Source organism: Schistocerca piceifrons, chromosome 1 (assembly GCF_021461385.2).
Source record: "Schistocerca piceifrons isolate TAMUIC-IGC-003096 chromosome 1, iqSchPice1.1, whole genome shotgun sequence".
NCBI lineage: Eukaryota > Metazoa > Arthropoda > Insecta > Orthoptera > Acrididae > Schistocerca > Schistocerca piceifrons.
The window spans coordinates 482,304,883-482,318,192 of NC_060138.1; the positions used below are offsets into that span (position 1 = coordinate 482,304,883).

The 13,310-nt window shown below is 40.6% G+C and overlaps 1 protein-coding gene across 2 annotated transcripts in view; it reads left to right on the plus strand.

The window, feature by feature from the left end:
• Positions 1-13,310, plus strand: part of LOC124795143 (protein kintoun) — a 97,733-nt gene that overhangs the window by 28,265 nt on the left and 56,158 nt on the right. The window contains exons 2-3 of one of the 2 annotated variants that reach the window (XM_047259034.1): positions 12,609-12,872; positions 13,148-13,253. In XM_047259034.1, the coding sequence (XP_047114990.1) occupies positions 12,609-12,872; positions 13,148-13,253 (370 nt within the window). The remainder of the gene's footprint in view (positions 1-12,608; positions 12,873-13,147; positions 13,254-13,310) is intronic. The other variant, XM_047259025.1, reaches the window with a different exon arrangement.

Genomic DNA, 13,310 nt, shown 5'->3' on the forward strand with positions numbered 1-13,310 from the left:
TAAAAAAAAAATGCTATTTTTCAAAAATAAGTTCATTTTGTAGCACACACATTTCTGTAGAGTTTGATAATAAGATATGTATGTCTGAGGAAATGTAAGACATGTTATTTGCTCTTAAGTGTGCCAAAGCGTGGTGCCTCTATCGCATGTCACTGTATTTCGCTCTGTGGCATTCAAATGTGTATATTTTGCAATGGAAGCCTTCAAACCTATATCTACGACAGTGGAAATTAAAGTGTCCTGTGGTGCCTTTTCTGCTCCCAGTTGGCCGGTTTGACTGTACAACTGTCCCTTAGTAGTGCATGTAGCCATCTGGCAAAAATTTTATGTCAAAATTTCATTTTCTTGGATACTCCGAGAAGATAACATGTAATCTTTTGCACCTATTATTCCTGTTAGTCATTTATTTCCACTCTGGTAGTCTGAATCTATGGATTTCACTAATAGTTGTAATAATTCTGATCATTTGCACACTCTGCCAACCACGTAAACAAAGAGTGATTGGCGGTTTATTTGGCGTATCTCATATTACCCTGTCACCTTTTGTCCCCAGGAAAGTTTTTTATTTCTAGAAGTGACGGGGATTCCCCTAGCAGAGACGTCACGAACACTATTCACATGTTCAAAAGTGATCTTACGATTTCTTTAGTAATCAACTTAAATGTGCTCAAAAGTGTTGAAAAACCAACAGGGATGCATTTCTAAAACATATGAATAATCGATAGACCAGTGCTGGCCATATGTGGAACAAGGTTGCTTTCTTCAAGAATACGAATCTGGCACCCCCTGTAATTGCCATCTAGATTAGGGCCTGGTGGCATTGCCACTAAACAACACTATCAGCATGAGGCACTGTATGAGCTGGTGTGGCCTGACAAGCTGGGGAACAGAACCCCTCAAGAGGAAATGAAAACTTGTTGTGTGAGACAAATTATAGGAAAGTAGAAACTCCAAAGCTGTGTAGAGACATGCAAAGGGATAAATACAACAAACGGCAGACAGGTGGCTGACAACTGAGCACACAGAAATGGCACACATTACAAGGCACAAGGCAGGTCAGTGGTGGTTGAATTCGGCATTAGAACTGCCCCAACTGGCTTCCTGCCGCCAGTTGGTAAACATTTAAGTCAGTGGGTGTGCCCATACAACACATCGCGTGCACATCCCGTAGCAGTTGTCCACACTGTTCTGTGGTGAGGACTATGCCAGCTCATTTGCCTCCATTGTGATGTCCTCTGGTGGGAATACTAAATCCCTCCATTCTGAAAAATTCACATGACCAAAAAAGGCTAGGCTTGGGCTGTGACCTCCAGTGCAGAACTGGAGAGAGTGGCAGAGGCCCGAGCAGTAAACTGGCTACCAAAGAAGAAAATGTTGATGTTACTGTCTCTGCCGGAGGGGCAGAATGGTGTAGAGGCTGGTGGTTAGTCTTCTGGCTGTGGCGGAGGTGAGATAATATCCAGTGGCAAAGGGATAGATAAGGCAGAGGATGGGTCAAAGTCCATGGGGTCCACCGCAGCAGGTACAGAAGTGAGCCTTGCTGGGGTCAAAGGCCACAGGTGAATGAGAGGCAGCAGAGGGCATGAAGGAGATGGCAACAGGGGAGTACAGTGTGGGTGCAACTGATTTGTATGATGGGTCAGCTGCTCCCGACCAACATCTACCACAAATAATTGATGGCCTTTGTGGCCCACCACAATACCCAGCAGCCACCTCTAATGGTGGCCAAAAGAGCATAATAAAATGGCAGAATGGCAGTCCTTGGGTGGGGGGGGGGGATGCAGCAGAGCAGGCCATGGTGTCCGGGACATGCTGAGTCAGGCTGCACCAAGTCCAAGAGACTCTGTAATTGGTGCCTATGCAAACATTCTATCAGATTGCATCTGCTGATTGGCATTGCTTGGTATGGAGCCAGAGACCTCAACTATGCACCATTGTGGGAAGAGGCACACACATACTTCTTCATTTGGGTCTTGGACATACATATGAAGCACTCCATCTTTGAGTTAAGACATCAGTTGAAGTGGGGCAGTAGTCAAATGCTGGACACCATTGCAAACACAAAAGCCTTCACTTGTGCAGCACAAATTACTGACCTTAATTGGACACAAGGATCCTGGGGAATTCCTCGATGGCAAAAACGACCAACAAGCAGCAGTCAACAATGTGGAGGAAAGCTCGGCTATGTACAGCGAATGTGACAAGACATTGACGACCATCATCCACATGCTGCCCAAAAATGGAACTGCGTAATCGAAGTGTGTGCTTTGCTCTAGGACCAGCCAATGGGAAAACTGGTGTGGCAGTGCAGCCTGGCTCTATAGGCTACACAAGCCTGCACCAGTTGTTCAATGTGTCCATCAAATACAGCTCAGTAGACATGATGTTGCGCTACTTCAGATTCGTATCTGGAGAGACATGCTCTGGCCAACCCACCTGGACAGTTGAAATGATTTTTTGGAAAATAGGATAGCACTGTGGTGGTGGCAACATCTTGTGCTGTCAGCAGAAAATCAGACAATGTTTGTTGCAAAGTATTGTCCAATGCAAATGTGAGAGCCTATTGTCAACTGAGCTCTGGATTGGGCCCCACTGGTGGCTGTGTTAATGCATCAGTATTTGCATGCTCTATGGTGGAGTGGTAACAAATGTCATTGCAATAATTACTGAGAAAGAGGGCTTGCCCATTCATTCAGTGGGAAGAAGACTGGAGCTTGATCAAGTTCATGTATGCTGGCAGTTTGATGATGACTTTGATGTGCTCAGCCTTAGGGATGAAGCCATATTTGCTATGTGCAAGTGCCAAAAAATTGCACTTTTTGGGAGAAAAATCTGCACTTTTACGACATATGATGAAGGCCATTCTCCAGAAGGTGTTGGTAAACAGTCCGCAAGTTTTGTAAATGCTGCTCTTCTGTAGAGTCCTTACAATGAAATAAACTTTTGTGAAATAATTTCTACTGCTTCAGTCAATTTTGTAATAATATGTAATTAGCATGATGCAGTTCGACAGAATGTTGCCAGCAGATGCATTCCAGTTACTTGTATGTAATGGAATGCACCTGGTAAGCCTGCCGCCTGGGGAACTCCATGAGGCAGTGCTGGCTGCTTAGCGTGCACACCTAATTGCATTACCTGCCAGTTGTTGGGAAAGGATATCCCTTGCTGCTCTATTAGCTCATGTGATTCCATAATCTGGGCAATGTTGGCTAAACAAGGTTCCAACACGGTGAAGGCTCTAGATTAGACGTTGGGATCAGATATTAACCGGACAGTCACACCCTGATTAGTGAGTCCTCATGTGTGGTAGTGCACATGTGACACTCAGAACAATACATGCACAAGAAAACCTGCAAATTGGCAATCCAGGCCGCATATGACTGCTAGGGCTGCTTTTGGTGCTGGTTAATTTGCAACCATGCCACCACCACCAGCACATGGATTTGACGTCCAAAATATTGTTTAAGTAGCCAACAAAGTTTGTCAAAGAGGAGTTTCCAAGGCTCTCTGGAGCACTTAAAATATTGCACAACTTTGTATAAACTGCACTAATGGACGATAACAAGGTGGCTCTATCAACTGGATCTACGATTTGCCTTACCTGGCAGTGCAACCAGGACAGCGTGCATCTGTCCTGCTACCAGTGTGGCATCGGTGTGAAGCAATTCTGCATTCTGGTGTAGCAGAATCTGCTGCTGCTGCTCCTCCTCCTCCTCCTCCTCCTCCTGTAGTCGCAACTGTCCCACCCAGCATTGCAGAAATGCCATATCTGTATTGGCACAAAATTAACACTGTGGGAGTGGGAACCATAAACATGATACACATAAGAACATCCTTCAACCCCACTTTAGTATCTGAACAGGTATGCCAGTGCTGCTAAACAACATTGTTGGCACAAGGTACGTTACGGGCTGTTGGTGGCTCAGTAACAAGCCTGGGAACAGAACCCAGCAAACAGAAATGGAAAAATCGCCATGTGAGTCAAGCTATGAAGAAGCAGAAAGTTGGAAACTGCATAGAGACATGCGTTGGGATAAAACAACACACAGCAGGCATGGGCGGCTTATGACTAAGCAGACTGAAATGGCATGAGGCACAAGGCGAGGTACCTGGTGGCTGAACTCAGCGTTAGAACTGCCACGCCCAACTTGCTCCTGCCATTAGATACACATATTTAGCAGTGAGTCTGCCCATACCACAAGTTACATGCTATGGCAGTTGTATGCACTATTCTGCCTCAATAACCATGTCAGCTCATCTGCCCCCCATCACAGTGTCCACTGGTGGGGATACTAAAGGGATGGCTTTAGATATAGCACTTATAATTCATTGCACATTCTTGCTTTCACTGTTTCTCCTCCTATTCATTCTAACATGCATTTCTACTGTATGCTGTGTTTGTTAGTGAGCCAGACTTCTCTGTCATACTGTAGCACTAGTCTTGCAGCTGTTTTATAAATTTTGCATTTTGTTTTTATAGTCATTTTTGCATTAAACAGAACCGCTAAAAGCAAATGTCGCTTGTTCCAACCAAAAGTTATTCTTTGAGTGATGCCTGTTTAGCTTCATGTGTTCTCTGCTATTAATGAGTCCAGATACTTAGAAATTTTTAACCATTGGAAGTTTGACATTATCGAGCTCGATATCTGTTGTTTTTTTGGCATTGTGGGTGAAGTTGCACGTCATGAACATTCGTTTCCAGTTCCGTTCTGCACTCCTGAAAGTTCTCTTGAACTTCCTAGTTATTATCAGATAGAATGGTTACATCATCAGCATACATTAGATTTGACAGTGTTGGTTTCCGTATCTTTGCAGTTAGATAATTAATTACAACATTAGACAATAAGAAATTACAGATCTTTCCTTATGTGCACCCACATGAATGTCAAAGCTCTTTGATATTGCTGCAGAACTTTGGAAGCAAGTTTAGACGTCATTGCACATGTACGTAATAAGTTGAATATTAACAGTTTAAGGAAAAGATAGATTGCTACTTCCCATGTAGGTGACACGTGAAGCTCCAAACAGTCATAATTAAAAACCACTTAGAAATTAGCTTTTGGCCATAGCCTTCAGTAGAAAAAGATTGAGAGACACACACACGTGCATGCGCGCACATACACACACACACACACACACACACACACACACACACAAAACTAAGCCACCTCATGCACACGTGACCACCATCTGTAGCATTATGTTGCGACCTGCCGAGCTGGCAGTCATCTGTGCATGAGGTGTACTTTTGTGTGTGTGTGTGTGTGTGTGTGTGTGTGTGTGTGTGTGTGTGAGGTGGGGTTTCCTTATCTTTTTCTGACAAAGGCTGTGGCCGAAAGCTGATGTGCAAGTGTCTTTTTAATTGTGCCTGTCTGCAACTTCACGTGTCATCTTTATGGTAAGTAGCAATCTGTCTTTTCCATACATGTAGATATTCCAGCCTGGAGTTTCCGCTGAAAGATTGTTGCATTACAAATCTTATTGCATGATTAGCATCTGTGGTTCCCTTTCCTGCTGGGAATCGTAACTGATTTTCTGTTAATGATATAAGTTAAGCTAGGGAGTCTTCAAGGATTCTTTCCCAGATTTTAAGGGTATGAAACATGAGTTTTGTGCCCCTCAAGTTTTCAGTCACATACATCTCCTTTGTTTTTGTAGAAGGAAATTAGTGTGCCACTTTTCCACATGTTCAGCATGTTCTTGCTTTTCAGAATGTTCAGCAGTCTTACGAGCCATCTCTCCTCAACATCTTCCAGTTCTTTCAACACTTGACCAGGTATTTGATGTGGTGCACTCGATTTGTTGTTTTTCATTTTGAATAATAGTAGTTTTCCTTTTGCTGCAGTGATTTCATTTACAGGACCAGATGTTATCAGCTTGTTTGCTCTGGCTGTCATGGAAACTTTTCATTAGAAGATTATAATATTCATGCCATCTTTTGCATATATCCTCATCAGCTGTCAGTAGTGTGCTATTGCTGTCTTTGATGTACTTTATGGTTTTGAAGTCTTTGTTGCTGTTCTGCCTGTTTTTCCTTTTTGTATTTATTTACACAGGTTAAACTCATTTTTTCCTTCTCAGTGTCAACCGTTCTACAGAATATTTTCTTAGCCTCTTTGTAAGATTTCCTATCTGTATCGGAGTTCTTGCCAAGCTTCAAATAATTGTTTCTTTTCACATGTGGAATCTTTGGTGTGGATGTTCCTCCATTTTTGAGATCCTTGTTATTATGAAGGGCTCCTTTACTGATGCCTATTAAGTTTTGGTGGTGGTTACATAGAACTTTTCAAATTTCTGCCAAACCTCACTGGAGAAACTGTACTGAGGATACTTTAGAAATGTAGTAGCTAATTTCTTTTTTGAAACTAATTCCCTTTTCAGTGCGTAATTCGTGACATTTGATTCTTTAAGGTGCAGAACTAGGCACTCTTTGAAAATAATAGTAGCATAAATAAATTCAACATTATGGGCAAAAATAGCCTTCACCATCCACAATGTAAATTTACTCTTGTACAGAAAGGAGTGAAATATGCAGCCATTAAAATATTTGACCTCTCCCCAACCCCTTCTTAATTAAGGATGCAGGTAGATAATGGAAGTTTTAACAACAAATTAAAATCATTTCTGTTTGACGACTCCTTTTGCACCGTAGATGTATTTTTGAACTGACAAAATTTAGTTGGGTTACATTTATGATGTTTTGTTGCAGATTGAAACTGGAAAAAAGAAGTCTATTTTGATGTAAATGACTGTCAAGTAACCATGTTTTAACAGATAAAATTATCTTATTTCTACAACTATAGACACATTCCCTGTCATAATTCATCTACATCTACATTTATACTCCGCAAGCCACCCAACGGTGTGTGGCGGAGGGAACTTTACGTGCCACTGTCATTACCTCCCTTTTCTGTTCCAGTCGTGTATGGTTCGCGGGAAGAACGACTGTCGGAAAGCCTCTGTGCACGCTTGAATCTCTCTAATTTTACATTCGTGATCTCCTCGGGAGGTATAAGTAGGGGGAAGCAATATATTCGATACCTCATCCAGAAACGCACCCTCTCGAAACCTGGACAGCAAGCTATACCGCGATGCAGAGCGCCTCTCTTGCCACTTGAGTTTGCTAAACATCTCCGTAACGCTATCACGGTTACCAAATAACCCTGTGACGAAACACGCCGCTCTTCTTTGGATCTTCTCCAACTCCTCCGTCAACACGATCTGGTACGGATCCCACACTGATGAGCAATACGCAAGTATAGGTCGAACAAGTGTTTTGTAAGCCACTTCCTTTGTTGATGGACTACATTTTCTAAGGACTCTCCTAATGAATCTCAACCTGGTACCTGCCTTACCAACAATTAATTTTATATGATCATTCCACTTCAAATCGTTCCGCACGCATACTCCCAGATATTTTACAGAAGTAACTGCTACAAGTGTTTGTTCCGCTATCATATAATCATACAATAAAGGATCCTTCTTTCTATGTATTCGCAATACATTGCATTACATTACATAGTTGTTGTGAATATGATCCACAGGACGTGCAAAAAACTAACCCAGAGTATTAGATGCATTGATTGTGTAACTATTGAAGAGTTTGTCATTGTCGTTGTTGTCGTCGTCGTCGTCGTCATCGTTGTTGTCTTCAGTGCAAAGACTGGTTGAATGCAGCTTTCCATGCTATTCTGTCATGAGCAAGCCTCTTCGTCTCCAGTAACTATTGCAACCTACATTCTTCTGAATCTGATTACTGTATTAATTTCTTGGTCTCCCTCTATTATTCCTCCCTCCTCTCCCCCAATCCCACACTTCCTTCAGTACTAAATTGGTGATCCCTTGATGTCCCAGAATGTCAACCAATCCATTATTCTAGTCAGGTTGTGCCACATATTTCTTTTCTCCCAGTTCTATTTGGTATCTCTTCATTAATTACATGATCTACCTATCTAATCCCCAGCATTCTTCTGTAACACATTTATAAAGCTTCTATTATCTTCATGTCTAACTTTTGTTCATGTTTTGCTTTGATACATGGCTTCTTCACTTCCAGTTATGGCTACACTCCTTACAAATGCTTTAAGCAAAGAGTTCTTAACACTTAAATTTATATTCGATGTTAACAGATTTCTTTTCTTCAGAAACGCTTTTCTTGCCACTGCCAATCTACATTTTATATCCCCTCTACTTCAGCTATCATCAGTTATTCTGCTGCCCAAATTAGAAACCTTATCTATTACTTTTAAGTCTATCGTTACCTAATTTAATTCCATCAGCATAACCTGCTTTAATTTGACTACACTTCATAATCCTCGTTTTGGTTTTGTTGATGTTTATCTTATACCCTCCTTTCAAAACACTGTTGAGTGCGTTCAGCTGTTCTTCTAAGCCCTTTAATGTCTGTGAGAAAACTACAATGTTATCGACAAACATCAGGGTTTTTATTTCTTTTCCCTGAACTTTATTCTTACTGCAAATTTTTCTTTTGTTTCCTTTATTACTGCTTGCTCAGTGTACAGATTGAATAACATTGGGAATAGGCTACAACCTTGCCTCACTCCCTTCTCAATCACTGCTTCCCTTTCATGCCCGTTGACTCTTATAACTGTCATCTGGTTTCTATACAAGTTGTAAATAGCCTTTCGCTCCCTGTATTTTACCCCTGCTATCTTTAGAATTTCAAAGAGGTATTCTGGTCAACATTCTTGAAAGCTTTCACTAAGTCTACAAATGTATGTCTTTCCTTAACCCATCTTCTGAGATAAGCCATAGGGGCAGTATTGTCTTGCATGTTCCTACATTTCTCCAAAATCCAAATGATCTTCCCTGAGGTTGGCTTCTTACTGCCAGTTTTTACATTCTTCTGTAAAGAATTCAAGTTTGTATTTTGCAGCCATGACTTACTAAAGTGATAGTTCGGTAATTTTTACCCTTATCGGTAATTGCTTTCTTTGGAATTGGAATCATTGCATTATTTTTGAAGTCTGAGATTATTTCTCTTGCCTCGTAAATCTTGCACACCAGACCGAAGTGTTTCGTCATGGTTGGCTCACCCAAGGTCATCAATAGTTCTGACGGAATGTCGTCCATTTCCAGGGCCTCATTTTGACTGAAGTCTTTCACTGCCCGGGTAAATTCTTCACACAATATCACACCTCCCATCCCATCTTCATCTACATCCTGTTGTGTTTTTATAATATTGCCCGGAAGTTCATTTCCCTTGTATACACCCTCTATGTACTCCTTCCACCTTCCAGTCTTTGCTTAGTACTGGTTTTCCATCTGAGCACTTGATATTCATAAATCTGGTTCTCTTTTCTCCAAAGCTTCTTTAATTTTCCTGTAGGCAGTATCTACCTTTCCCCCAGTAAAATATGCTTTTCAATCCTTAAATTTGTCCTCTAGCCATTCCTGCTTAGCCTTTTTTCACTTTCTCTCAGTCTCTTTTTTTAGACATTTATATTTCGTTTCACCTGCTTTATTTGCTGCATTTTTCTCTCCTTTCATCAATTAAATTCAATATCTCTTGTGTTATCCAAGGCGTCCTACTAGGCCTTGCCTTTTTACCTATTTGATCCTCTGCTGCTTTCACTATTTTATCTCTTAAAGCTACCCATTCATATTCTGCTCTCTTCCTTTCCCATGTTTTAGTCAACTGTTGCCTAATGTTCCCTCTGAAACTCTCAACAGTCTCTGGTTCTTACAACTTATCCAGTCCCATGTCCCTAACTTCCTGTCTTTTTGCAATTTCATGTTTTAATCCACAGTTCATAACCAATAAATTGTGATCAGGATCCACATCTGCCCCTGGAAATGTCTTGCAGTTTAAAAACTGGTTCAATAATCTCTGTCTTACCATCATATAAGCAATCCAGGTGTCTTCCATGTGTAAAGCCTAGTTTCATGGTTCTTAAACCAAACGTTTGATTATTAAATTAGGCTCTGTGAAAAATTTTGCCAGGTGGCTTCCTCTTTCATTATTTTCCCTCAGTCCATATTCACCTACTATTTTTCCTTCCAGTCACCCATCACAAATTTTTGTCTGCCTTAACTATCTGAATAATTTCTTTTATCTCATCGTATGTTTCTTCAATCTCTTTATCATCTGTAGAGCTAGGTGACATATAAACTTGTACTACTGTCGTAGGTAGGGACTTTGTGCCTATCTTGGCTATGGTAATGCACCCATATGGTGTTAACAGTGGCTTACCCACATTCCTATTTTCTTATTAACTATTAAATCCACTCCTGCATTACCTCCGTTTGATTTTGTATCTAACCCTGTATTTACCTGACCAGATGTCCTGTTCCTCCTGCCACCAAACTTTACTAATTACCACTACATCTAACTTCAACCTATCCATTTCCCTTTTTAAATTTTCTAACCTACCTGCCTAATTAAGGGAGCTAACATTCCACAGAGAAACTGTGTGATTGTGAAACTGTTGTGTTCATTTGTTGCAGCTTATGTGACAAGCTATGTTTTCATCATTTCGTTGGGAGTGATCACATTCACATTCAAACAAACACCTATATTGGGCAAGGAGGCATATCTCACTCACTAGGCACACTAGTTAGGTGCATCTATAAGAGATTCCTATCATGTGACACACATATTGTCACTAATGTCATCAATGACACAGCAGACATCTTTTCCGGTGGACGATTCGGTTGACTTGTTGCGTTGTCATCAAATGTTCCCATTTCCAGTTCGAAAGCCACTTCCGTTTGGCTTATAATAGAGTAGCTGTGCAGAATTAGCTTTCATTGTAGGTCGCTTCCTTTCGCCTCGCTGTTGCAAATTGACGTTACATGGCAACACAGACACAGATTTGAATACACCGTACAGTGAAAAAAAATAAATAAATAAAGATAAAATAAAATAAAAAAGGGCACAGGGGAGCTTTGAACATGGCTTGTTTGCTTTACAGTCCAGTACTGTGCTCCCTTATCCACGATTTCATCACTTTTCTTCTTCATTCAGTTTTTTACTTGTTGAGATAGGACTGTTCACTGTTTCTATTTTGATTTTTTTCCACATTTCTGTTTTGCTCTTTTTTTCACAGTTCAGTACACCTTCCTCCTGTTTTCATGCTTGATCTGTGTTCAGTTTTTGATGGGCAGTCCACTGGGCTCTCTTACCACTAAATTTGAGGGGAAGTGATGGGGAGTTTCCCTTGTGAGTACTTCCCACCCAGAGATTCGTATGGGGGACTACTTTACCTGTGAAATATTTTACCCAAGAGGATGCCATCATCATTTAATCATACAGTAGAGCTGCACGCCCTCAGGAAAGGCTGCTGCCCTCTTCAGGAATCACACATTTGCCTGCCCCCCCCCCCCCCCCCCAACAGATACTTCTCTGTTGTGATTGCACCTATGCTGTGGCTATCTGTGTCACTGAGGCATGCAAGTCACTCCATGAAGTACATACTAGTGCATGGAGCTGCATCAGTTCAGGCATCAGGCTGAAGAAGACACAACAAGTGTAATCCTACCTCTTCAGCCCCTTTTTTACGTCCAAAAGATGTTGCCACATCTGTAATGTAGGGAAGGTGTTTGACCACATTCCATTTGAATAGTTGAAGTTGTTTTGTTGTAACGTTGGCATGCAATCCAGAAGTGTTGTAAAAGAGACCGACACTTAACGAAAACATCTGCATTTGGTTTTTAATGCTCCTGAGTATCCTCTGTGATGTCTCTTTATACGCAACTGAATTGATTTTTGTTCCCAGTGGCTGCAACACTGGGCTCTCTCAAATGAAGAACTGTAGTGTACCTTGAGAATATAGCTTGGAAAACAACCAGTTCATGTATGTACTACGTACGCATGAACCATTTCTGATATTCAAATTTGCTTTGATTTCCGGGTCTATCAAAGGCTTTAAAAAATTCTTGTGTTTTTGAGTTCACCATTCAGTTCCTGAAAAGAAATATTCCTAATAAGTCTGAATACCTTTCATGGTTGAAGTAAATAAGAACCTTGGGGAAGTTTAATGTTTACCAAGGCTTTCTGTTATAGGTTTAGTGATATTCCCATAAATTGGTAAATGATACATTAGGTTGATGTGTTAGTGACGTTGGAGATTGTCACTGCAATACTGATAACATATGTGGCACTCCATTATTGTGAAATCGGCATGTACTCTAACATTCAAAGTTTATGTTAGTGTAGGACAACTGAGAATGTCATCAACACTGTGATGAATTTGTAGTAGAAGCTAGTTAACTGATGAAATTTCATTTTACTAAACCACATTATTATTTCTATTTAGGACTTTTGCCACAATATATTGTGTATAACGTGACACTGTGAAAATTGGAGAATCATTTTGTGAAGGATATTGTTTACCAGAGAATCTTAAGCCTAGTTAAATTTTAAGAACAATGGTTGTAGGTAAAGGTTTGGTAAATCTTTTGCTGTGTGTAGATTACAGATTTGTGTTGAAATAGTAGTAGTAGTAGTAGTAGTAGTAGTAGTAATAGTAGTAGTAGTAGTAGTAGTAGTAGTAGTATTTGCACAATTTATTTCGTTTTCTGTTTCTGAGAACTGATATATGTGTTTACCAAATCTTTCAAAAATTTTAATGTTTCCTGTGTTGCAGAAAAATGCTTGTCATCAAGAACCTGAGAGCTATCTGCAGGCTGAAGTGACAGAAGCTAGTGACACTTCACTTCTTCTGGAAATAAAGTCAGATGAGAGGAATCACAGTCATGGAAGCTCAGATGTGGACCAAGAAGAACTGAAAGTGGGTGACTCAGATGATTATAATTCAGACAATGTATCTTCAGTCCCAGCTGTGAATAAGAAATGGCAGCCACCTCTTGTAAAGAGTCGCACATTTTCTGAATCGAGTGGAGAGGACCTTGTAAGTTCATTCTGATCGTAAAGTAACTTTTATTAAAACCAGACATTCTGAAAATCTATGGTTATTGTTTAGTATACACTGATCCAAATATTGAAACTATAGATAAAGCTATCCAGATAAACCCTGGGGAGAATGATTTATTTGAAACAGCTAAGTGCAGGTATTTCAATATTACTGCATGTTGAGGAGAAAGATCATGTCACTTAAAATAGCCAAGTAGGACAGTGCACAGTACTGTACCACCTGAGACCTTCTTCTTTTTCTTCTTCTTTCAGAATCACAGTGCATATTATGATACAGTTTGGTTGTTGGATGGCTTACTTGAATTGGCTTGGAATGCATATTGCAGCTTTCCGAATACGTTCCATTGCAGCACTGGAGGTTTGTCTTTATAGAGGAATGGGGAAACATCACTTAGATTAATAATCTCACTGAATG